At 50.7% G+C, this 27,118-nt stretch overlaps 1 protein-coding gene across 1 annotated transcript in view; it reads right to left on the minus strand.

The window, feature by feature from the left end:
- The window catches only part of PTN (pleiotrophin), a 65,716-nt gene that overhangs the window by 7,750 nt on the left and 30,848 nt on the right, over positions 1-27,118 (minus strand). Inside the window, exons 2-4 of the mRNA XM_069763192.1 lie at positions 11,381-11,478; positions 10,006-10,179; positions 9,739-9,900 (exon numbers count right to left, since the gene is read on the minus strand). Of these exons, the coding sequence (XP_069619293.1) occupies positions 9,739-9,900; positions 10,006-10,179; positions 11,381-11,477 (433 nt within the window). The 5' untranslated portion in view covers position 11,478. The remainder of the gene's footprint in view (positions 1-9,738; positions 9,901-10,005; positions 10,180-11,380; positions 11,479-27,118) is intronic.

A 27,118-nucleotide genomic window follows, 5' to 3' on the forward strand; every position in this document is an offset into this window, starting at 1 on the left:
CAGGGCAGTAAGGGTTAATATCGGCATCCCTGGTGGTCTAGGGCAGTAAGGGTTAATATCGGCATCCCTGGTGGTCTAGGGCAGTAAGGGTTAATATCGGCATCCCTGGTGGTCTACGGCAGTAAGGGTTAATATCAGCATACCTGGTGGTCTACGGCAGTAAGGGTTAATATCAGCATCCCTGGTGGTCTAGGGCAGTAAGGGTTAATATCGGCATCCCTGGTGGTCTAGGGCAGTAAGGGTTAACATCAGCATCCCTGGTGGTCTACGGCAGTAAGGGTTAATATCAGCATCCCTGGTGGTCTAGGGCAGTAAGGCTTAATATCAGCATCCCTGGTGGTCTAGGGCAGTAAGGGTTAATATCGGCATCCCTGGTGGTCTAGGGCAGTAAGGGTTAATATCGGCATGCCTGGTGGTCTACGGCAGTAAGGGTTAACATCAGCATCCCTGGTTGTCTACGGCAGTAAGGGTTAATATCAGCATCCCTGGTGGTCTAGGGCAGAGGTCCCCAACTCCAGTCCTCAAGGCCCACCAACAGGTCATGTTTTCAGGATTTCCTTTGCATTGCACAGGTGATGCAATTATTACCTGGGCAAGACTAAGGAAATCCTGAAAACATGACATGTTGGTGGGCCTTGAGGACTGGAGTTGGGGACCTCTGGTCTAGGGCAGTAAGGCTTAATATCAGCATCCCTGGTGGTCTACGGCAGTAAGGGTTAATATCGGCATCCCTGGTGGTCTAGGGCAGTAAGGCTTAATATCAGCATCCCTGGTGGTCTAGGGCAGTAAGGGTTAATATCAGCATCCCTGGTGGTCTACGGCAGTAAGGGTTAATATCGGCATCCCTGGTGGTCTAGGGCAGTAAGGGTTAATATCGGCATCCCTGGTGGTCTAGGGCAGTAAGGGTTAATATCGGCATCCCTGGTTGTCTATGGCAGTAAGGGTTAATATCAGCATCCCTGGTGGTCTAGGGCAGTAAGGGTTAACATCAGCATCCCTGGTGGTCTACGGCAGTAAGGGTTAATATCAGCATCCCTGGTGGTCTAGGGCAGTAAGGCTTAATATCAGCATCCCTGGTGGTCTAGGGCAGTAAGGGTTAATATCAGCATCCCTGGTGGTCTACGGCAGTAAGGGTTAATATCGGCATCCCTGGTGGTCTAGGGCAGTAAGGGTTAATATCGGCATCCCTGGTTGTCTATGGCAGTAAGGGTTAATATCAGCATCCCTGGTGGTCTAGGGCAGTAAGGGTTAATATCGGCATCCCTGGTGGTCCAGGGCAGTAAGGGTTAATATCGGCATCCCTGGTGGTCTAGGGCAGTAAGGCTTAATATCAGCATCCCTGGTGGTCTAGGGCAGTAAGGGTTAATATCGGCATCCCTGGTGGTCTAGGGCAGTAAGGGTTAATATCGGCATGCCTGGTGGTCTACGGCAGTAAGGGTTAACATCAGCATCCCTGGTTGTCTACGGCAGTAAGGGTTAATATCAGCATCCCTGGTGGTCTAGGGCAGTAAGGGTTAATATCGGCATCCCTGGTGGTCCAGGGCAGTAAGGGTTAATATCGGCATCCCTGGTGGTCTAGGGCAGTAAGGGTTAATATCAGCATCCCTGTGGTCTGGAGCAGTAAGGGTTAATATCGGCATCCCTGGTGGTCTAGGGCAGTAAGGGTTAATATCAGCATCCCTGGTGGTCTACGGCAGTAAGGGTTAATATCAGCATCCCTGGTGGTCTAGGGCAGTAAGGGTTAATATCAGCATCCTTGGTGGTCTAGGGCAGTAAGGGTTAATATCAGCATCCCTGGTGGTCTGGAGCAGTAAGGGTTAATATCGGCATCCCTGGTGGTCTAGGGCAGAAAGGGTTAATATCAGCATCCCTGGTGGTCTACGGCAGTAAGGGTTAATATCGGCATCCCTGGTGGTCTAGGGCAGTAAGGGTTAACATCAGCATCCCTGGTGGTCTACGGCAGTAAGGGTTAATATCAGCATCCCTGGTGGTCTACGGCAGTAAGGGTTAATATCAGCATCCCTGGTGGTTCAGGGCAGTAAGGGTTAATATCAGCATCCCTGGTGGTCTAGGGCAGTAAGGCTTAATATCAGCATCCCTGGTGGTCTAGGGCAGTAAGGGTTAATATCGGCATCCCTGGTGGTCTAGGGCAGTAAGGGTTAATATCGGCATCCCTGGTTGTCTATGGCAGTAAGGGTTAATATCAGCATCCCTGGTGGTCTAGGGCAGTAAGGGTTAATATCGGCATCCCTGGTGGTCCAGGGCAGTAAGGGTTAATATCGGCATCCCTGGTGGTCTACGGCAGTAAGGGTTAATATCAGCATCCCTGGTGGTCTAGGGCAGCAAGGGTTAATATCAGCATCCCTGGTGGTCTAGGGCAGTAAGGGTTAATATCGGCATCCCTGGTGGTCCAGGGCAGTAAGGGTTAATATCAGCATCCCTGGTGGTCTACGGCAGTAAGGGTTAATATCAGCATCCCTGTGGTCTGGAGCAGTAAGGGTTAATATCGGCATCCCTGGTGGTCTAGGGCAGTAAGGGTTAATATCAGCATCCCTGGTGGTCTACGGCAGTAAGGGTTAATATCAGCATCCCTGGTGGTCTAGGGCAGTAAGGGTTAATATCAGCATCCCTGGTGGTCTGGAGCAGTAAGGGTTAATATCGGCATCCCTGGTGGTCTGGAGCAGTAAGGGTTAATATCAGCATCCCTGGTGGTCTAAGGGGCTGACATCAACCATCCTGACGGCCTAGGACACTGGAGGGTTAACGATGTCTTCTTTACTGGTCTACAGCCGATCGGAGGTGACTGTCATTATCCCTGGTGGCCCAGTGCAGTAATAGGTTCATTTGTGCGTCCCTGGTGGCCTAGGGCTGTCAGGGATTTCTTAGCAGTTGTCCTTGATAGTAATTGTTTCATTTCTCTGAATGAGTCCACGTCTTTTTGGGATCGCCCTGCGCCGTGTCAGTCTCTACTGTCACTCTAGAATTATATTCATCATCCAAGAAGCTGAGAATAATCGTCATTGCGAGGAACTGCACCGATCGTCGCGTAAAACATTAATATCAGTGTCGTAAGTTTCTGTGACGGATCTTTCCAGCCCAGCAGGACCATTACTGCAGGCGGCCGCGCTGGCCATGTCCTCTACCGGGGCGAGGAGGACACAATACATATGTATATCCTGACTCGCCGTGTGGCCCCCGCAGTGTGAGATGACAGGTGGGCAGCAGAGGGGACGCGATTAATTCTGCCTGTTTTCAGCGATTCACCGACTGTGACCGCGTCAAGTGGACGAGAGCCCAGCGAGCGCGAGGGAGTCAGACCACAGAGAGATCCGAGGCCGGGACGGATCCACTCAGAATTCAGGATGTTCTGTCACTCATCATTGCCATGCTACGCGAGGAAGACAGCAGCAGGCGGCCACAGGGGAGGCAGGTCACGCCGGCGCTTCCTTCCTTCACTGCTTTTATTTACCCTCTTTTGTTTGTTTTTTATTATTATTATTATTATATATACAGATGTGTCCTTCTTCAGAGTTCCTCTTGGCTCAACATATCCCGAAATGCGTCTAACATCACCAAGAGATCACTATATTTCAGGAGACTTCTATGCTATAGGTGCCTATATGTGACCATCCAGTGGTTGCAATGTGGGTTGCTTACATCTGTGCTGTTGTGGGCAAGCCACAGAGTCAGTCACCTTCCCCTTCTGGCTGCTGGCAGAAAAAGCATCCTTCATTCTCTGGAAGCTGACAGAATAGTCTCCTTCCTCCTCTGGCAGCTGACAGAATTAGTCTTCTTCCTCCTGTGGCAGCTGACAGAATCAGTCTCCTTCTTCCTCTGGCAGCTAACAGAAACAGTCACCTTCCACCTCTGGCAGTTGACAAAATCAGTATCTTTCATTCTCTGGAAGCTGACAAAATTAGTCTCCTTCCTCCTCTGGCAGCTGACAAAATCAATATCCTTCCTCCTATGGCAGTTGACAGAATCAGTCTCCTTCTCCCTCTGACGGCTGACAGAATCAGTCTCCTTCCTTTATTACCCAGTGTAAACGCCGCTGTTCTCCTGAATTCCCCTGTTTTTCTTTTGTCTCTGCGGCTCCCTGTTCCCTCAATATGAGCCCCTCCCTATTCCCTTAATGTAAATATAGTCTTTTAGCCAAAAGGGCGTTTTTCCCAAGAAGTCACCCACAGAGAAAATGACCCTGCCCATTTGCCCAAAATGGCTACATTTTTATACAAGAAATTAAGGGTCATATCTCAGGAACGGAGAGGCGCAGGAAGAAAAGAAAAACAATACCGGATTTAGGAGAACAGCAGCATTTACACCAAGTCCTCAGTATTAGTTCATGTAGCTCTGATGCCGATCACTTGATTGGTGGGATCTAAAGTAACATAGGACCATACATCTACTATTGGCCTTTTCTGCTCTTGACTTGTACAGGAAAAAGGTGGCAGTACCCTTCATAACCACTACAAAATGTATGGCGCTGTATAGCCTCCAGCACTGCCTTCAATCAGATGATCATAAAGGTGGCGGGAGACAGACCCCCACTATTCTGATACTGATGATTTATTTATTGTGTCAGACAGCTGCAAACACAAACTCAAACTCAACATGGAAGGACCCCAACATTCTCAGGGCTGAGGAATGGAAGCAGGGAGCACTAAAGTAATAAACTACATAGCACAGCTCAGCAGGGGCCGGACATGGAGAGAGGAGGAGCCACTATAAACCAATGAAATGTGAGGAAGGAGAGAGGGAAGAAGAAAAAGGATTGTATAGTATAAAGCTACAGCATGGCTCAGCAGGGGCCGGACATGGAGAGAGGAGGAGCTGTTATCAACCAGTGGCCCTGGCCAGATTGCCCTCATGTGCAGCGGTTAGGGAGCGATCCCTGCAGATCCGCTGCCTATAGGAGAAAATGGCAGCGGAGCTGCAGGGATCAGTCCTGCTCCCTGGCTGCACTTCCTGTCTGACACAGCAGTGCGGCTGGATGACGTTTCAGAGAGAAAGCTGCAGGCAACAAAGATGCTGCGGCTGCAGGGAACATGCGGAGAGGTGAGTGTGTATGTATGTGTGTGTGGTGGAGAGGGCAATGATGCAGGTGGTGGAGAGGGCAATGATGGAGGTGGTGGAGAGGGCAATGATGGAGGTGGTGGGGAGGGCAATGATGGGGTGGTGGGGGAGAAAGCAATGATAGAGGTGGTGGAAAGGGCAATGATTGGGGTGGTGGGGGAGAAGGCAATGATGAAGGTGGTGGAGAGGGCAATGATTGGGGTGGTGGGGGAGAAAGCAATGATGAAGGTGGTGGAGAGGGCAATGATGGAGGTGGTGGGGGAGAAAGCAATGATAGAGGTGGTGGAAAGGGCAATGATTGGGGTGGTGGGAGAGAAGGCAATGATGGAGGTGATGGAGAGGGCAATGATGGAGGTGGGGGAGAGGGCAATGATGGGGTGGTGGGAAGAAAGCAATGAAGGAGGCAGTGGAATAGGCAATGATGTGGGTGGTGGGGGAGAAGGCAATGATGGAGGTGATGGAGAGGGCAATGATGGAGGTGGGGGAGAGGACATAGATGGGATGCGGGGGGAGGAGAACAATGAGGGGTGTGGGGGATTGGAGAAAGGGGGACTTATAATTGACTTACGAACTGTGGGAGGGGAGGAGGACCTTAGATATGGATGTAAAATGAACTGTATGGTGGAGGAGGGTGCTAAGCCCCTGATAGTGTCCTCCCCATCTCACAATTCATTATGATGCTATCAATGACTTATAATGAATGCTGGGGACACAGGACAGGACTAAGGCTATGTGCACACGTTCCGGAATTGCAGGAGAAAATTCTGCTGCATATCCTGATGTGTTAGCAGGAAGAAACTTGCGTAAAATACATTTATTTTTTTTCCCTGCTTTTGTTACATATTTCTCCCCATTAGTACGGCTGAAATACACTGGGTACGGAAAGTATTCAGACCCCTTTACATTTTCTACTCTTTGTTTCATTGCAGCCATTGGGTAAATTCAAAATAGTTCATTTTCTCTCATTAATGTAAACTCTGCACCCCATATTGACTGAAAAAAACTGAAATGTAGATATTTTTGTAAATTTAGTAAAAAAGAAAAACTGAAATATCACATGGTCATAAGTATTCAGCCCCTTTGCTCAGACTCTCATATGTAAGTCACATGCTGTCCATTTCCTTGTGATCCTTCTTGAGATGGTTCTCCTCCTTCATTGGAGTCCAGCTGTGTGTAACTAAACTGATAGGACTTGATTTGGAGCGGCGCACACCTGTCTATATAAGATCTCACAGCTCACAGTGCATGTCAGACCAAATGAGGATCATGAGGCCAAAGGAACTGGCTAAGGAGCTCAGAGACAGAATTGTGGCAAGGCACAGATCTGGCCAAGGTTACAACAGAATTTCTGCAGTACTCAAGGTTCCTGAGAGCACAGTGACCTCCATAATCCTTAAATGGAAGAAGTTTGGGACCACCAGAAGTCTTCCTAGACCTGGCCGTCCAGCCAAACTGAGCAATCGTGGGAGAAGAGCCTTGGTGAGAGGTAAAGAAGAACCCCAAGATTACTGTGGATGAGCTCTAGAGATGCAGTAGGGAGATGGGAGAAAGTTCCACAAAGTCAACTATCACTGCAGCCCTCCACCAGTCGGGCCTTTATGGCAGAGTGGCCAGACGGAAGCCTCTCCTCAGTGCAAGACATATGAAAGCCCACATAGAGTTTGCTAAAAAACACACGAAGGAGTCCCAGACTATGAGAAATAAGATTATCTGGTCTGATGAGATGAAGATAGGCCTTTTTGGGGATAATTCTAAGCGGTATGTGTGGAGAAAACCAGGCACTGCTCATCACCTGCCCAATACAATCCCCACAGTGAAGCATGGTGGAGGCAGCATCATGCTATGGGGGTGTTCTTCACCTGCAGGGACAGGACGACTGGTTGTCATTGAAGGAAACATGAATGCGGCCAAGTACAGAGATATCCTGGATGAAAGCCTCTTCCAGAGAGCTCTGGACCTCAGACTTCCAACAGGACAATGACCCTAAGCACACAGCTAAAATAACAAAGCAGTGGCTTCAGAACAACTCTGTGACCATTCCTGACCGGTCCAGCCAGAGCCCTGACCAAAACCCAATTGAGCCTCTCTGGAGAGACCTGAAAATGGCGTCCACCAACGTTCACCATCCAACCTGACGGAACTGGAGAGGATCAGCAAGGAAGAATGGCCGAGGATCCCCAAATCCAGGGGTGAAGAACATCATTCCCAAGAAGACTCCTGGCTGTACTAGCCCAAAAGGGGCTTCTACTCAATACTGAGCAAAGGGGCTGAAGACTTATGATCATGGGAGATTTCAGTTTTTCTTTTTTAATAAATTTGCAAAAATTTCTACATTTCTGTTTTTTTTTCAGTCAAGATGGGGTGCAGGGTGTACATTAATGAGAAAAAAAAGAACTTTTTAGAATTTACCAAATGGCTGCAATGAAACAAAGAGTGAAAAATGTAAAGGGGTGTGAATACTTTCCGCCCCCGCTGTATGTAGGTAAATCTATGGCTCAGTCATTTGGGCGCCATGTCTAAGGTCTTGGTAATTTCCCAGTGCACCACCAGAGGGCGCCCGCAGACGTTCCCACACACCGCCCCCTCCTGCGCCCGCACTGCTGGCATAAGCCCTTTCCCATTGCTGGGTGCCAAGGCCGTCTCTATTCATACTGGTAAGTGTAATGAACACAGGGGGGAAAAAAACCCCAGGGACAATCGATGTCTGACATACTTAACGGCCGGAGATAAAGGCGGCCATTGAGGATCTATAGAGAGGAGCAGACATAGTTAAAGTCGTATTACTCTGCGAGCGCCATGAGGCGGCACAAACTCGGGAAACTTCGTCTCATCTTTCTCCTATTATTTATTTCCGGCGCAGACATTGTGGATTCCTGTGGCCACCACAAGAGGGAGCTCAAGAGATTACTGCATACAATGTTACCAGTGACATCAATGTAATCCCCTGAGCTCCCTCTAGTGGTGGCTCCAGGAAGCAAAAAAAAAAAATACAGTTTATCATTTCTTTTTCTGCCTATGCAGAGTATTTGGAGGTATTGTTCATACTATAAAGCAAAAACAGGGGGAAAGAGACATATTGCAGCATAGACACAATAACTGTGCTTCTGTCAAGTTGTCTGTGTTAATTTCCAGGAGGAACAACAGAAGGACGTCCCAGAGAGATAATCCTGACCACCTCTATTACGTGTTTGTTTGTTACTAAATAATTGCATTTCCAATCTGGAGATTCTTTCCTCAGATTTCTGTATTTGTGTCGATCCTCTGTTGCCCCTCCTGTAAATATATGAATAAATTAGACAATTGGGCGTCACCATTTCTCTTGTCAATAGGGTGTTCACTATCAGTCTGTGTATACAGACGCCCCTCTGCTGACCAGATAAATAGCAACACCCAGTTGTCAATTTTATGATAAATTTCCAGGAGGATTAACAGAGGGACAGCTCTGAGCTTTGCATTTTTCAGCAGGTTGTGCGCCCCGCAGTCTGTAAGGTCAGGTCCTGCAAGAGGAATAACAGAGGAGCAGCCACACTTACTGCTGTATCATGGGGAATACAGCTATGTGCTGAAGCCGAGGGTCCGGGTCCGCCCTCCCCAGAGCGAGCGTCAGAGGGGTAACGTCTCCCCGCGGACCCTCCGTGTCATAGAGGAGTCCAGGAGCCTCGGGGGCAGAGACAGGAGGAGAGCGGAGGATCCATGGCCAAGAACGTGAGCTTGTCTGCCAGAGAGGATGGGGGTCTGCTGGGAAACCGGGCGCGGACCACCCCAACCCCACCGCTAAATGTACAGGGAGGTGTGGAAAGATGTAGAGGAAGTATCTAGATGGAAATAAGGAAAGAAAGGAAGGAAAAAAGGAAGAGAGAAAGAAGGAAGGAAGGAAGAAGGAAAAAAGGAAGAGAGAAAGAAGGAAAGAAGAAAGGAAGGAAGAAGGAAAAAAGGAAGAGAGAAAGAAGGAAGGAAGAAAGGAAGGAAGAAGGAAAAAAGGGAAGAGAGAAAGAAAGATGGAAAGAAGGAAAGATGAAAGGGATAAAGGAAGAAAGAGAGGAAGGAAAATTGAAGGAAGGAGGGAAGGAAGGAGGAAAGGAAAATGGATGCAAGGCAGGAATGAAAGAAGGAGGGAAGGAAGGAAAATGGAAGGATGGAGGGAAGGAACGACAAGGAAAATGGAAGGAAGAAAGGAAAATGAAAGGAAGGAAGGAAAATGGAAGGCAGGATGGAAGGAATGAAGGACAGAAGAGAATGAAGGACTACAGACAGACAGACAGATGGAGACAGACTTTTTGTCCAGTGGCCTCTGCTCCCTCGGACATGACATTTTCCGACAACTCTCCTTTCAGTGGCGCCATCTGCTGTCTGACCAATGACATTACAGCTGCAGGGGTCGGCTGTGGACCCTTCACCCTCCACCATTACTGATTCGAGGGGATGACACCATGACGCTTTCTTCGCTCTGGGGCCCCATCATTCCATGGTTTTCTACGCCCCTTTAAGCTCCGTCCATCGCAGCCCCAGAACGGTGCCAGTAAGGGGCAGGAAAGCCCGAAGCCGCCACCGATGGGTAAGAGGACCCGGAGGGGAAGTCTCACACATATCATCATGTGACGCTGGATATTGTGACGCCTGTCCCTGTGGTCCTGCACCGCCCCTTTAACACCACCGCCTTCTCACCTTGAGGTTTGGGTTTGGTGATCTTTCCGCACGGCTTGGAGAGCGTGACGGTTTTCTGGCACTCGGCGTTGTGCAGGGCCCTCTTCAGGCTGCCGTTCCGCGTCTTCACCCCAGTTAGGGTGTCGCACTCCCCCCAGTCCTGAAACTGGTACTTGCACTCAGCTGTGGGGGGACACAGAGTGAGAAGTGACCCAATGCCGCCAGATGGTGCCACATGACAATAGTGCCACGCCATCTGGAGACGCCGCGGAGTTAACCCCTTCTTACCTCCGAACTGCTTCTTCCAGTTGCAGGGGATCTTACACTTCTGAGTCTTCATGGTCTGTTTGCATTCCTTCCCGGATCGGGTGCCCTCCCGAGTGCCGATCCCGCAGTCCCCACTCGTGGCCACGCACACGCTCCACTGCCACTCCCCACAGTCTGACTTCTTGGCCTTCTTCTCTGTAGGATGGAGCGGTCACCATTAGTGGTCAATGACGACACCATTAGGAAGGTCCATCACCCTGTGCTATTCATCAGTAGTGGACACAGAGTCCATGGGAAAACCCAAAACAACGACAAAAATGAGGCCCCTTTAAGCAGCTACCTGACACCAGAACACACTGAACCATCTATAGAAGAAGATTCTGGTGCCTCCACGGATTGTTGGGGGGTATCCTGTGCTAAAGGTTCAGAAGACAAGTGGTGCACAAAGATGATGGGAAGACCCATAACAACAATAAAAATGAGGCCCCTTTCAGGAGCCACTTGACACGAGCACACAGTCAGGAGATCTTGGTATTCGTGAAAGGTTCTGGTACCCTGTGCTATTCCTCGAGGGTCAAAAGACCAGAGCCATAAAAAAAACTGGATAGATGAATAGCAACGATAAAAATGAGGTCCCTTTAAGCAGCTGCCTGACACCAGAGCCTCCATTCATTTAGGGTTGATGTGTCCTGTGCTAGACCCCAAGGGTCAATAGGCCAGTGGTGGCATAGAGGACAGAAATTCTCAAAGGAACGATAAAAATGAGGTCCCCTTTAGGCAGCTGCTTGACACCAGCACTCGCTGAACCATCTATGAGAGGAGGACTTAGTGCCGTAATCCCCAAGGATCAATAGGTCAGTGTTATACAAAAAGGCGGAAAAGCAAGGTCCTTTTAAGCAGCTGCTTGACACCAGAGCCTCCATTCATTTAGGGTTGAGGTAACTTGTGCTGGACCCCAAGGGTCAATAGACCAGTGGTGTACATAGAGCATGGGAAGACCCAAAGGAACGATAAAAATGAGGTCCCTTTAGGCAGCTGCTTGACACCAGCACTCACTAAACCATCTATGAGAAGGGAACTTACTCCCTAAGGGTCAATAGGACAGTACCATATCAGAAAGGCAGAAAAAGCAATTGCAACGATAAAAATGAGGTCCCTTTAGGCAGCTGCTTGACACCAGCACTCACTGAACCATCTATGACAGAAGATTTTGTACATTTTTCAGCATCTGGTGAGGGAGGTCATCTTCTTTCTAGGGTTCCCATGGTCCACCTATAAGCTAGTCTTGGCATATCCTGTCCCTGGGGTCCCACACTAATATTCTATACCCTGGTTCTACAAAAGTGCCCCCCGATAAGTCACCTGAGACTCCATAAACACGGAGTGACCCTCTTACCTTGCTTGTCTTTCTTGACTGTGTCCGTCCCGAGAACCGTTACCACCAAGAGGAACGCCAGCAGCGCCAACGTGAATATTCCATGGGGATGATCCATCCTGGGGGCAGAAACATTCTGCTGTAATATTTCATCATTTCTGTAGGAGTACGGACCCCCCAAAAATGTAATGTACATTTACTCCTGGATGCCACACCGAAGACCTGAGGGTATGACTGTAGTCAGCCATCTTGGGGGCTATGGGGAGCGGACCATGGTCACTCGGTCACCCACCTGCACGCACAGAATCAGACACTTTCCTGCGCTCTCTCCCCAAATAAAGTGGCGCCTCCGAAACCTCCCTAAATCCCAACTATTCCAGGCAGGGGCTCCTCGTGGGAGAAGCTCCTTCATCAGACGAAGCCTCACTGACCAACTGAGCATTAAAGGGGCGAGGAAGGGGCACGGCCTGAAAATGGGGCATGGTTAGGGAAAATGTGGGGGCTACTAATAAGTCCTAGAAATTAAAGGGGAGCAGAGGTAATAATTACACCCAGAGAAGAGGACGGGAGGGGAAGAGACATTGTATCCGCGGCATTAGAGGAGTGGAGTGATTCATTCAATAATTGATAATGAGCAAATATTAAAAAAGTAAAAAAACAAAAACATTTGTCTGCGCTAATCAAGAAAAATGGTGAGAGTCAAATATCAGTGAATTTCACCTCTGTGCCTGACGCCAGCGCCATCTGCAATTACTCTGCACTGGACTGATCTGCTGGGAATCTCCAATGCTGAAAGCTCCCTCCCAGCCAGAAACAATACAGAAAGCTCCCTCCCAGCCAGAAACAATACAGAAAGCTCCCTCCCAGCCAGACACAATGCAGAAAGCTCCCTCCCCAGCCAGAAACAATACAGAAAGCTCCCTCCCAGCCAGACACAATGCAGAAAGCTCCCTCCGAGCCAGAAACAATACAGAAAGCTCCCTCCCAGCCAGAAACAATACAAAAAGCTCCCTCCCAGCCAGACACAATATATAGAAGCTCCCTCCCAGCCAGAAACAATACAGAAAGCTCCCTCCCAGCCAGACACAATACAGAAAGCTCTCTCCCAGCCAGACACAATACAGAAAGCTCTCTCCCAGTCAGACACAATGCAGAAAGCTCCCTCCCAGCCAGACACAATACAGAAAGCTCCCTCCCAGCCAGACACAATATATAGAAGCTCCCTCCCAGTCAGACACAATGCAGAAAGCTCCCTCCCTGCCAGAAACAATGCAGAAAGCTCCCTCCCAGCCAGAAACAATGCAGAAAGCTCCCTCCCAGCCAGAAACAATGCAGAAAGCTCCCTCCCAGCCAGAAACAATGCAGAAAGCTCCCTCCCAGCCAGACACAATATATAGAAGCTCCCTCCCAGTCAGACACAATGCAGAAAGCTCCCTCCCTGCCAGAAACAATGCAGAAAGCTCCCTCCCAGCCAGAAACAATGCAGAAAGCTCCCTCCCAGCCAGACACAATACAGAAAGCTCTCTCCCAGCCAGAAACAATACAGAAAGCTCCCTCCCAGCCAGAAACAATGCAGAAAGCTCCCTCCCAGCCAGACACAATACAGAAAGCTCCCTCCCAGCCAGACACAATATATAGAAGCTCCCTCCCAGCCAGACACAATACAGAAAGCTCCCTCTCAGCCAGAAACAATGCAGAAAGCTCCCTCCCAGCCAGACACAATACAGAAAGCTCCCTCCCAGCCAGACACAATATATAGAAGCTCCCTCCCAGCCAGAAACAATGCAGAAAGCTCCCTCCCAGTCAGACACAATGCAGAAAGCTCCTTCCCAGCCAGAAACAATGCAGAAAGCTCCCTCCCAGCCAGACACAATACAGAAAGCTCCCTCCCAGCCAGACACAATGCAGAAAGCTCCCTCCCAGCCAGACACAATATATAGAAGCTCCCTCCCAGCCAGACACAATGCAGAAAGCTCCCTCCCAGCCAGACACAATGCAGAAAGCTCCCTCCCAGCCAGACACAATGCAGAAAGCTCCCTCCCAGCCAGAAACAATGCAGAAAGCTCCCTCCCAGCCAGAAACAATGCAGAAAGCTCCCTCCCAGCCAGAAACAATACAGAAAGCTCCCTCCCAGCCAGACACAATGCAGAAAGCTCCCTCCCAGCCAGACACAATGCAGAAAGCTCCCTCCCAGCCAGAAACAATGCAGAAAGCTCCCTCCCAGCCAGAAACAATGCAGAAAGCTCCCTCCCAGCCAGAAACAATGCAGAAAGCTCCCTCCCAGCCAGAAACAATGCAGAAAGCTCCCTCTCAGCCAGACACAATACAGAAAGCTCCCTCCCAGCCAGACACAATATATAGAAGCTCCCTCCCAGCCAGAAACAATGCAGAAAGCTCCCTCCCAGTCAGACACAATGCAGAAAGCTCCTTCCCAGCCAGAAACAATGCAGAAAGCTCCCTCCCAGCCAGACACAATACAGAAAGCTCCCTCCCAGCCAGACACAATGCAGAAAGCTCCCTCCCAGCCAGACACAATGCAGAAAGCTCCCTCCCAGCCAGACACAATGCAGAAAGCTCCCTCCCAGCCAGAAACAATTTAGAAAGCTCCCTCCCAGCCAGAAACAATGCAGAAAGCTCCCTCCCAGCCAGAAACAATACAGAAAGCTCCCTCCCAGCCAGACACAATGCAGAAAGCTCCCTCCCAGCCAGACACAATGCAGAAAGCTCCCTCCCAGCCAGAAACAATGCAGAAAGCTCCCTCCCAGCCAGAAACAATGCAGAAAGCTCCCTCCCAGCCAGAAACAATACAGAAAGCTCCCTCCCAGCCAGACACAATGCAGAAAGCTCCCTCCCAGCCAGAAACAATGCAGAAAGCTCCCTCTCAGCCAGAAACAATACAGAAAGCTCCCTCCAAGCCAGAAACAATATATAGAAGCTCCCTCCCAGCCAGAAACAATACAGAAAGCTTCCTCCCAGCCAGACACAATGCAGAAAGCTCCCTCCCAGCCAGAAACAATACAGAAAGCTCCCTCCAAGCCAGAAACAATATATAGAAGCTCCCTCCCAGCCAGAAACAATGCAGAAAGCTTCCTCCCAGCCAGACACAATACAGAAAGCTCCCTCCAAGCCAGAAACAATATATAGAAGCTCCCTCCCAGCCAGACACAATGCAGAAAGCTCCCTCCCAGCCAGACACAATATATAGAAGCTCCCTCCCAGCCAGAAACAATACAGAAAGCTCCCTCCCAGCCAGAAACAATGCAGAAAGCTCCCTCCCAGCCAGAAACAATGCAGAAAGCTCCCTCCCAGCCAGAAACAATACAGAAAGCTCCCTCCAAGCCAGAAACAATATATAGAAGCTCCCTCCCAGCCAGACACAATATATAGAAGCTCCCTCCCAGCCAGAAACAATACAGAAAGCTCCCTCCCAGCCAGAAACAATGCAGAAAGCTCCCTCCCAGCCAGACACAATATATAGAAGCTCCCTCCCAGCCAGAAACAATACAGAAAGCTCCCTCCCAGCCAGAAACAATGCAGAAAGCTCCCTCCCAGCCAGAAACAATGCAGAAAGCTCCCTCCCAGCCAGACACAATGCAGAAAGCTCCCTCCCAGCCAGACACAATATATAGAAGCTCCCTCCCAGCCAGAAACAATACAGAAAGCTCCCTCCCAGCCAGAAACAATGCAGAAAGCTCCCTCCCAGCCAGACACAATATATAGAAGCTCCCTCCCAGCCAGAAACAATACAGAAAGCTCCCTCCCAGCCAGAAACAATGCAGAAAGCTCCCTCCCAGCCAGAAACAATGCAGAAAGCTCCCTCCCAGCCAGAAACAATACAGAAAGCTCCCTCCCAGCCAGACACAATGCAGAAAGCTCCCTCCCAGCCAGACACAATATATAGAAGCTCCCTCCCAGCCAGAAACAATACAGAAAGCTCCCTCCCAGCCAGAAACAATGCAGAAAGCTCCCTCCCAGCCAGAAACAATGCAGAAAGCTCCCTCCCAGCCAGAAACAATACAGAAAGCTCCCTCCAAGCCAGAAACAATATATAGAAGCTCCCTCCCAGCCAGACACAATATATAGAAGCTCCCTCCCAGCCAGAAACAATACAGAAAGCTCCCTCCCAGCCAGAAACAATGCAGAAAGCTCCCTCCCAGCCAGACACAATATATAGAAGCTCCCTCCCAGCCAGAAACAATACAGAAAGCTCCCTCCCAGCCAGAAACAATGCAGAAAGCTCCCTCCCAGCCAGAAACAATGCAGAAAGCTCCCTCCCAGCCAGACACAATGCAGAAAGCTCCCTCCCAGCCAGACACAATATATAGAAGCTCCCTCCCAGCCAGAAACAATACAGAAAGCTCCCTCCCAGCCAGAAACAATGCAGAAAGCTCCCTCCCAGCCAGACACAATATATAGAAGCTCCCTCCCAGCCAGAAACAATACAGAAAGCTCCCTCCCAGCCAGAAACAATGCAGAAAGCTCCCTCCCAGCCAGAAACAATGCAGAAAGCTCCCTCCCAGCCAGACACAATGCAGAAAGCTCCCTCCCAGGAAGATACAATATAGAAAGCTCCCTCCCAGCCAGAAACAATGCAGAAAGCTCCCTCCCAGCCAGAAACAATGCAGAAAGCTCCCTCCCAGCCAGAAACAATACAGAAAGCTCCCTCCCAGCCAGACACAATGCAGAAAGCTCCCTCCCAGCCAGACACAATGCAGAAAGCTCCCTCCCAGCCAGACACAATACAGAAAGCTCCCTCCCAGCCAGACACAATGCAGAAAGCTCCCTCCCAGCCAGACACAATACAGAAAGCTCCCTCCCAGCCAGAAACAATACAGAAAGCTCCCTCCCAGCCAGACACAATACAGAAAGCTCCCTCCCAGCCAGACACAACACAGAAAGCTCCCTCCCAGCCAGACACAATATATAGAAGCTCCCTCCCAGCCAGAAACAATACAGAAAGCTCCAACCCAGCCAGACACAATATATAGAAGCTCCCTCCCAGCCAGAAACAATACAGAAAGCTCCCTCCCAGCCAGACACAATACAGAAAGCTCCCTCCCAGCCAGACACAATACAGAAAGCTCCCTCCCAGCCAGACACAACACAGAAATCTCCCTCCCAGCCAGACACAATATATAGAAGCTCCCTCCCAGCCAGAAACAATACAGAAAGCTCCCTCCCAGCCAGACACAATATATAGAAGCTCCCTCCCAGCCAGAAACAATACAGAAAGCTCCCTCCCAGCCAGACACAATACAGAAAGCTCCCTCCCAGCCAGACACAATACAGAAAGCTCCCTCCCAGCCAGACACAACACAGAAATCTCCCTCCCAGCCAGACACAATATATAGAAGCTCCCTCCCAGCCAGAAACAATACAGAAAGCTCCCTCCCAGCCAGACACAATATATAGAAGCTCCCTCCCAGCCAGACACAATGCAGAAAGCTCCCTCCCAGCCAGACACAATACAGAAAGCTCCCTCCCAGCCAGACACAATATATAGAAGCTCCCTCCCAGCCAGACACAATGCAGAAAGCTCCCTCCCAGCCAGACACAATATATAGAAGCTCCCTCCCAGCCAGACACAATGCAGAAAGCTCCCTCCCAGCCAGACACAATATATAGAAGCTCCCTCCCAGCCAGACACAATGCAGAAAGCTCCCTCCCAGCCAGAAACAATGCAGAAAGCTCCCTCCCAGCCAGAAACAATACAGAAAGCTCCCTCCCAGCCAGAAACAATGCAGAAAGCTCCCTCCCAGCCACAAACAATACAGAAAGCTCCCTCCCAGCCAGACACAATGCAGAAAGCTCCCTCCCAGCCAGACACAATGCAGAAAGCTCCCTCCCAGCCAGACACAATACAGAAAGCTCCCTCCCAGCCAGACACAATGCAGAAAGCTCCCTCCCAGCCAGACACAATGCAGAAAGCTCCCTCCCAGCCAGACACAATACAGAAAGCTCCCTCCCAGCCAGACACAATGCAGAAAGCTCCCTCCCAGCCAGACACAATGCAGAAAGCTCCCTCCCAACCAGACACAATGCAGAAACCTCCCTCCCAGCCAGACACAATATAGAAAGCTCCCTCCCAGCCAGACACAATACAAAAAGCTCCCTCCCAGCCAGACACAATGCAGAAAGCTCCCTCCCAGCCAGAAACAATACAGAAAGCTCCCTCCCAGCCAGACACAATACAAAAAGCTCCCTCCCAGCCAGACACAATGCAGAAAGCTCCCTCCCAGCCAGACACAATACAGAAAGCTCCCTCCCAGCCAGAAACAATACAGAAAGCTCCCTCCCAGCCAGACACAATGCAGAAAGCTCCCTCCCAGCCAGACACAATACAGAAAGCTCCCTCCCAGCCAGAAACAATACAGAAAGCTCCCTCCCAGCCAGACACAATACAGAAAGCTCCCTCCCAGCCAGAAACAATACAGAAAGCTCCCTACCAGCCAGACACAATACAAAAAGCTCCCTCCCAGCCAGACACAATGCAGAAACCTCCCTCCCAGCCAGACACAATGCAGAAAGCTCCCTCCCAGCCAGACGCAATGCAGAAAGCTCCCTCCCAGCCAGACGCAATACAGAAAGCTCCCTCCCAGCCAGAAACAATACAGAAAGCTCCCTCCCAGCCAGACACAATATAGAAAGCTCCCTCCCAGCCAGACACAATACAGAAAGCTCCCTCCCAGCCAGAAACAATACAGAAAGCTCCCTCCCAACCAGACACAATACAGAAAGCTCCCTCCCAGCCAGACACAATACAGAAAGCTCCCTCCCAGCCAGACACAATGCAGAAAGCTCCCTCCCAACCAGACACAATGCAGAAAGCTCCCTCCCAGCCAGACACAATACAGAAAGCTCCCTCCCAGCCAGACACAATACAGAAAGCTCCCTCCCAGCCAGACACAATGCAGAAAGCTTCCTCCCAGCCAGACACAATGCAGAAAGCTCCCTCCCAGCCAGACACAATGCAGAAAGCTCCCTCCCAGCCAGACACAATGCAGAAAGCTCCCTCCCAGCCAGACACAATGCAGAAAGCTCCCTCCCAACCAGACACAATGCAGAAAGCTCCCTCCCAACCAGACACAATGCAGAAAGCTCCCTCCCAGCCAGACACAATACAGAAAGCTCCCTCCCAGCCAGACACAATACAGAAAGCTCCCTCCCAGCCAGACACAATGCAGAAAGCTTCCTCCCAGCCAGACACAATGCAGAAAGCTCCCTCCCAGCCAGACACAATGCAGAAAGCTCCCTCCCAGCCAGAAACAATGCAGAAAGCTCCCTCCCAGCCAGACACAATGCAGAAAGCTCCCTCCCAACCAGACACAATGCAGAAAGCTCCCTCCCAACCAGACACAATGCAGAAAGCTCCCTCCCAGCCAGACACAATACAGAAAGCTCCCTCCCAGCCAGACACAATATAGAAAGCTCCCTCCCAGCCAGACACAATGCAGAAAGCTCCCTCCCAGCCAGACACAATACAGAAAGCTCCCTCCCAGCCAGACACAATACAGAAAGCTCCCTCCCAGCCAGACACAATACAGAAAGCTCCCTCCCAGCCAGACACAATGCAGAAAGCTCCCTCCCAGCCAGAAACAATGCAGAAAGCTCCCTCCCAGCCAGACACAATGCAGAAAGCTCCCTCCCAGCCAGACACAATACAGAAAGCTCCCTCCCAGCCAGACACAATACAGAAAGCTCCCTCCCAGCCAGACACAATGCAGAAAGCTCCCTCCCAGCCAGACACAATACAGAAAGCTCCCTCCCAGCCAGACACAATACAGAAAGCTCCCTCCCAGCCAGACACAATACAGAAAGCTCCCTCCCAGCCAGACACAATACAGAAAGCTCCCTCCCAGCCAGACACAATGCAGAAAGCTCCCTCCCAGCCAGACACAATGCAGAAAGCTCCCTCCCAGCCAGACACAATGCAGAAAGCTCCCTCCCAGCCAGACACAATGCAGAAAGCTCCCTCCCAGCCAGACACAATGCAGAAAGCTCCCTCCCAGCCAGACACAATACAGAAAGCTCCCTCCCAGCCAGAAACAATGCAGAAAGCTCCCTCCCAGCCAGACACAATATAGAAAGCTCCCTCCCAGCCAGACACAATGCAGAAAGCTCCCTCCCAGCCAGACACAATGCAGAAAGCTCCCTCCCAGCCAGACACAATACAGAAAGCTCCCTCCCAGCCAGAAACAATGCAGAAAGCTCCCTCCCAGCCAGACACAATATAGAAAGCTCCCTCCCAGCCAGACACAATGCAGAAAGCTCCCTCCCAGCCAGACACAATACAGAAAGCTCCCTCCCAGCCAGACACAATGCAGAAAGCTCCCTCCCAGCCAGACACAATACAGAAAGCTCCCTCCCAGCCAGAAACAATGCAGAAAGCTCCCTCCCAGCCAGACACAATATAGAAAGCTCCCTCCCAGCCAGACACAATGCAGAAAGCTCCCTCCCAGCCAGAAACAATGCAGAAAGATCTGTATTTCTGTTGGTAAAGTTTACATTCAGTAACAGTTAGCAGAGTTGCAGAAACATCATAAATTGTTGGAATTTTTCACATTTTTCACAGATCTAGTTTTCTTCCAGGCGGAGGGCCAGTCAGCTTATTACACACGCAGCTGTTAATTACCATCTCGGGGCGCACAGAACGGTATTTTCACTGATTATTAGACCATTTTAAGATGGCAGATATCCGTCGTGAAGAATTAGAGGAACGCGTGATGAGAAAATTTGGCACAAACCTATTAACACAGATGAGCCCGGCATGGAGCTGATGCTTTTAGATTCCATTTAGCAGCATCACTCTCATTTCTGCACCGTTATAATTGCTCGTTATGTGTAGTTAAAATCGGAAAATTAAAATAAAAAAAACTTCTGAGAAGTCAATGGAGAGGAACGAGGCAGAATCCGGAAATGGCTGATATTTCTGATTATTTATAAACAGCACGAAAGATGGATGGATGGATGGTAGATGGAAGGAAGGACGGATGGGTGGGTGGGTGGATGGATGTAAGGATGGATGCATGTAAGGATGGATGGGTGGGTGGAAGAAAGGATGGAAGGACAGATGGAAGGAGGGATGGATGGACGGATAGAAGGATGGATGGAAAGATGAATGGGTGTATATGTGGATAGATGGAAGGATGAATGGAGGGATGGATAGATGGAAGGAAGGATGGATGGTTGGAAGGGATGGAAGGAAGGATGGATGGAAGGATGGATGGAAGAATGGATGGAAGGACGGATGGATGGATAGAAGGATGGATGGGTGTGTGGGTGGGTGGATGGAAGGATGGATGGAAGGACAGATGGATGGATGGAAGGATGGGTGTGTATTTGGGTGGAAGGATGGATGGGTGTGTGGGTGGGTGGGTGGATACTGTAGATGGAAGGATGAATAGAGGGACGGATGGATGGAAGGAAGGATGGATGGGTGTGTGGGTTGTTGGATGGAAGAATAGGTGGGTGGATGGAAGGATGGATGGGTGTGTGGGTGGGTGGGTGGATACTGTAGATGGAAGGATGAATAGAGGGACGGATGGATGGAAGGAAGGATGGATGGGTGTGTGGGTTGTTGGATGGAAGGATAGGTGGGTGGATGGAAGGATGGATAGATGGGTGTGTGGGTGGGTGGATGGAAGGATAGGTGGGTGGATGGAAGGATGGATAGATGGGTGTGTGGGTGGATGGAAGGATGGATAGATGGGTGTGTGGGTGGATGGAAGGATGGGTGTGTGGGTGGGTGGATGGATGGAAGGATGGGTGTGTGGGTGGGTGGAAGGATGGGTGTGTGGAAGGATGGGTGTGTGGGTGGGTGGATGGATGGAAGGATGGGTGTGTGGGTGGGTGGATGGATGGAAGGATGGGTGTGTGGGTGGATGAATGGAAGGATGGATAGATGGGTGTGTGGGTGGATGGATGGATAGATGGGTGTGTGGGTGGATGGATGGAAGGATGGGTGTGTGGGTGGGTGGATGGATGGAAGGATGGGTGTGTGGGTGGGTGGATGGATGGAAGGATGGGTGTGTGGGTGAATGAATGGATGGATGGATAGATGGGTGTGTGGGTGGATGGATGGAAGGATGGGTGTGTGGGTGGGTGGAAGGATGGGTGTGTGGGTGGGTGGAAGGATGGGTGTGTGGGTGGGTGGAAGGATGGGTGTGTGGGTGGGTGGAAGGATGGGTGTGTGGGTGGGTGGATGGAAGGATGGGTGGATGAATGGAAGGATGGATAGATGGGTGTGTGGGTGGATGGATGGATAGATGGGTGTGTGGGTGGGTGGATGGAAGGATGGGTGTGTGGGTGGGTGGATGGATGGAAGGATGGGTGTGTGGGTGGGTGGATGGATGGAAGGATGGATAGATGGGTGTGTGGGTGGATGGATGGAAGGATGGGTGTGTGGGTGGATGGATGGAAGGATGGGTGTGTGTGTGGGTGGATGGATGGAAGGATGGATGGGTGGGTGGATGGATGGAAGGATGGGTGTGTGGGTGGATGGATGGAAGGATGGGTGGGTGGGTGGATGGATGGAAGGATGGGTGTGTGGGTGGGTGGATGGACGGATGGATGGATGGGTGTATGGGCGGAGGGATGACGAGACCATGAGAATTTCTTTGCTCATCTTTAGTATAAACCAGAGAACACTTCGGCCTCCGGAAGCGCTGACATCTTTGCAAACATCGAATATATGAAATTTAAACTGTCATATAAACTGTAGTCATAAAACTGAGGACACAGGTAAAGATCTATATAATGTGCGGCAGGAGCCATCAGATCCCTGCTCCACCGTTCTGCTTGAGGAAAAGCTCTCGGACCTTCAGGCCACGTGACATTCTCAGGTTTTGTGACTGCATCAGAGAGCGGCTCATTTGCTGAGAAGCAGAACCCACAGGCAAGTGGGGGCATCATATTGTGTGTAAGTGGGGTCTGTAGGGGCATCACACTGTGTGTGTGTGTGTGTGTGTGTGTGTGTGTGTGTGTGTGTGTGTGTGTGTGTGTGTGTGTGTGTGTGTGTGTGCGTGTGTGGAGCTGTGGGGGTCATCAATGTGTATTTGTGAAGCTTTGCAGGCTATCATACTGTGTGGGGTATCATACTTTATGAGGTGTTAGGGTGTTATGATACTGTTTTGTGAGAGCTGCGAGGCATATCATGTGTGGGGGGCTGTGTGGTCCATCATACTAGGTGTGGGGTCCATCATACTGTGTGGGGGGCTGTGTGGTCCATCATACTAGGTGTGGGGGGCCATTATATTGTGTGTGGGGGACTGTGTGGTCCACCATACTAGGTGTGGGGGGCCATTATATTGTGTGTGGGGGGCTGTGTGGTCCATCATACTAGGTGTGGGGGACCATTATATTGTGTGTGGGGGGCTGTGTGGTCCATCATACTAGGTGTGGGGGACCATTATATTGTGTGTGGGGGGCTGTGTGGTCCATCATACTAGGTGTGGGGTCCATCATACTGTGTGTGGGGGGCTGTGTGGTCCATCATACTAGGTGTGGGGTACATCATACTGTGTGTGGGGGGGCTGTGTGGTCCATCATACTAGGTGTGGGGTCCATCATACTGTGTGTGGAGGGCTGTGTGGTCCATCATATTAGGTGTGGGGTCCATCATACTGATGGGGGGGCTGTGTGGTCCATCATACTAGGTGTGGGGTCCATCATACTGTGTGTGAGGGGCTGTGTGGTCCATCATATTAGGTGTGGGAGCCATTATACTGTGTGGGGGGCTGTGTGGTCCATCATACTAGGTGTGGGGTCCATCATACTGTGTGTGGAGGGCTGTGTGGTCCATCATATTAGGTGGGGGTCCATCATACTGATGGGGGGCTGTGTGGTCCATCATACTAGGTGTGGGGTCCATCATACTGTGTGTGAGGGGCTGTGTGGTCCATCATATTAGGTGTGGGAGCCATTATACTGTGTGGGGGGCTGTGTGGTCCATCATACTAGGTGTGGGGGGCCATCATACTGTGTGTGGAGGGCTGTGTGGTACATCATACTAGGTGTGGGGTCCATCATACTGTGTGTGAGGGGCTGTGTGGTACATCATACTAGGTTTGGGGTCCATCATACTGTGTGGGGGGCTGTGTGGTCCATCATACTAGGTGTGGGGTCCATCATACTGTGTGGGGGGCTGTGTGATCCATCATACTAGGTGTGGGGTCCATCATACTGTGTGGGGGGCTGTGTGGTCCATCATACTAGGTGTGGGGGGCCATTATATTGTGTGTGGGGGACTGTGTGGTCCACCATACTAGGTGTGGGGGGCCATTATGTTGTGTGTGGGGGGCTGTGTGGTCCATCATACTAGGTGTGGGGTCCATCATACTGTGTGTGGGGGGCTGTGTGGTCCATCATACTAGGTGTGGGGTCCATCATACTGTGTGTGGAGGGCTGTGTGGTCCATCATATTAGGTGTGGGGTCCATCATACTGATGGGGGGGCTATGTGGTCCATCATAATAGGTGTGGGGGCCATTTTAATGTGTGGGAGCCATTATACTGAATATTATCAAGGACAAGTTGTTTCCTTAAGTTTTATGCTGATTTATCTTGACATACAGGAGATCAGCCAAGATTCCTGCACATAACCCATCCTGGTGAAGGACGTGTTTGACAAGAAATTGTTTAACCAATATTTCTACCAACCGTTATGTAATACTTCTATTTCCTTTGATCTAATCCCTATAAGAGATGAGCGTATCTAATAACAGACTATTCAGTAATACAGCTGTCTGTGTGTCTTGCTGTTTGATTCATCATGCTGTAGGGGCATCATATTAAGTGGGGGTCTTTGAGCAGTGGCGTCACTATACCAGGTGCAGGGGACAATCTCACCTGGGCCCTGGAGCTTATAGGCCCAAAAGGTCTATTTGGCTCTTATGAAAAAACCATCATGATAGTTGGGGGACCTGATGGTGATTTTGCATTGGGACCCAAGAGGTTCAAATTACACCACTGGCATCATACTGTCTGGGGATCGGGGAGGATGCACTATGGTGGGGGGCATGAAGGGGGAATCGTAATGCATGTGAACACTACTGGTTTAGGGAAGTGACTTAACGTAACATATCATTTGCTGTGTCGCGCTGCACTGAGTGATGTTATCAGCGATCCCCGGGGTCTGTGTGATGTTATCAGCGGTCCCAGGGGTCTGTGTGATGTTATCACCGGTCCCAGGGGTCTGTATGATGTTATCAGCGGTCCCAGGGGTCTGTATGATGTTATCATCGGTCCCAGGGGTCTGTATGATGTTATCACCGGTCCCAGGGGTCTGTATGATGTTATCAGCGGTCCCAGGGGTCTGTATGATGTTATCACCGGTCCCAGGGGTCTGTGTGATGTTATCACCGGTCCCAAGGGTCTGTGTGATGTTATCACCAGTCCCAGGGGTCTGTATGATGTTATCAGCGGTCCCAGGGGTCTGTATGATGTTATCATCGGTCCCAGGGGTCTGTATGATGTTATCACCGGTCCCAGGGGTCTGTGTGATGTTATCAGCGGTCCCAGGGGTCTGTATGATGTTATCAGCAGTCCCAGGGGTCTGTGTGATGTTATCAGCAGTCCCAGGGGTCTGTGTGATGTTATCAGAGGTCCCAGGGGTCTGTGTGATGTTATCAGAGGTCCCAGGGGTCTGTGTGATGTTATCACCGGTCCCAGGGGTCTGTGTGATGTTATCACCGGTCCCAAGGGTCTGTGTGATGTTATCACCAGTCCCAGGGGTCTGTATGATGTTATCAGCGGTCCCAGGGGTCTGTATGATGTTATCATCGGTCCCAGGGGTCTGTATGATGTTATCACCGGTCCCAGGGGTCTGTGTGATGTTATCAGCGGTCCCAGGGGTCTGTATGATGTTATCAGCAGTCCCAGGGGTCTGTGTGATGTTATCAGCAGTCCCAGGGGTCTGTGTGATGTTATCAGAGGTCCCAGGGGTCTGTGTGATGTTATCAGAGGTCCCAGGGGTCTGTGTGATGTTATCAGCGGTCCCAGGGGTCTGTATGATGTTATCAGCGGTCCCAGGGGTCTGTGTGATGTTATCAGCGGTCCCAGGGGTCTGTGTGATGTTATCGGTGGTCCCAGGGGTCTGTGAGATGTTATCAGCAGTCCCAGGGGTCTGTGAGATGTTATCACCGATCTCAGGGGTCTGTATGATATTATCACTGGTTCCAGGGGTCTGTGTGATGTTATCACCGGTCCCAGGGGTCTGTGTGATGTTATAACCGGTCCCAGGGGTCTGTGTGATGTTATCATTGATCCCAGGGGTCTGTGTGATATTATCACTGGTTCCAGGGGTCTGTATGATGTTATCACCGGTCCCAGGGGTCTGTATGATGTTATCAGCGGTCCCAGGGGTCTGTGTGATGTTATCAGCGGTCCCAGGGGTCTGTATGATGTTATCATCGGTCCCAGGGGTCTGTATGATGTTATCACCGGTCCCAGGGGTCTGTATGATGTTATCAGCGGTCCCAGGGGTCTGTATGATGTTATCACCGGTCCCAGGGGTCTGTGTGATGTTATCACCGGTCCCAAGGGTCTGTGTGATGTTATCACCAGTCCCAGGGGTCTGTATGATGTTATCAGCGGTCCCAGGGGTCTGTATGATGTTATCATCGGTCCCAGGGGTCTGTATGATGTTATCACCGGTCCCAGGGGTCTGTGTGATGTTATCAGCGGTCCCAGGGGTCTGTATGATGTTATCAGCAGTCCCAGGGGTCTGTGTGATGTTATCAGCAGTCCCAGGGGTCTGTGTGATGTTATCAGAGGTCCCAGGGGTCTGTGTGATGTTATCAGAGGTCCCAGGGGTCTGTGTGATGTTATCACCGGTCCCAGGGGTCTGTGTGATGTTATCACCGGTCCCAAGGGTCTGTGTGATGTTATCACCAGTCCCAGGGGTCTGTATGATGTTATCAGCGGTCCCAGGGGTCTGTATGATGTTATCATCGGTCCCAGGGGTCTGTATGATGTTATCACCGGTCCCAGGGGTCTGTGTGATGTTATCAGCGGTCCCAGGGGTCTGTATGATGTTATCAGCAGTCCCAGGGGTCTGTGTGATGTTATCAGCAGTCCCAGGGGTCTGTGTGATGTTATCAGAGGTCCCAGGGGTCTGTGTGATGTTATCAGAGGTCCCAGGGGTCTGTGTGATGTTATCAGCGGTCCCAGGGGTCTGTATGATGTTATCAGCGGTCCCAGGGGTCTGTGTGATGTTATCAGCGGTCCCAGGGGTCTGTGTGATGTTATCGGTGGTCCCAGGGGTCTGTGAGATGTTATCAGCAGTCCCAGGGGTCTGTGAGATGTTATCACCGATCTCAGGGGTCTGTATGATATTATCACTGGTTCCAGGGGTCTGTGTGATGTTATCACCGGTCCCAGGGGTCTGTGTGATGTTATAACCGGTCCCAGGGGTCTGTGTGATGTTATCATTGATCCCAGGGGTCTGTGTGATATTATCACTGGTTCCAGGGGTCTGTATGATATTATCACTGGTTCCAGGGGTCTGTGTGATGTTATGACCGGTCCCAGGGGTCTGTGAGATGTTATCATTGATCCCAGGGGTCTGTGTGATGTTATAACCGGTCCCAGGGGTCTGTGTGATGTTATCACCGGTCCCAGGGGTCTGTATGATGTTATCACCGGTCCCAGGGGTCTGTATGATGTTATCACCGGTCCCAGGGGTCTGTATGATGTTATCAGCGGTCCCAGGGGTCTGTGTGATGTTATCAGCGGTCCCAGGGGTCTGTATGATGTTATCAGC

Source organism: Ranitomeya imitator, chromosome 4 (genome assembly GCF_032444005.1).
Source record: "Ranitomeya imitator isolate aRanImi1 chromosome 4, aRanImi1.pri, whole genome shotgun sequence".
Lineage (NCBI taxonomy): Eukaryota > Metazoa > Chordata > Amphibia > Anura > Dendrobatidae > Ranitomeya > Ranitomeya imitator.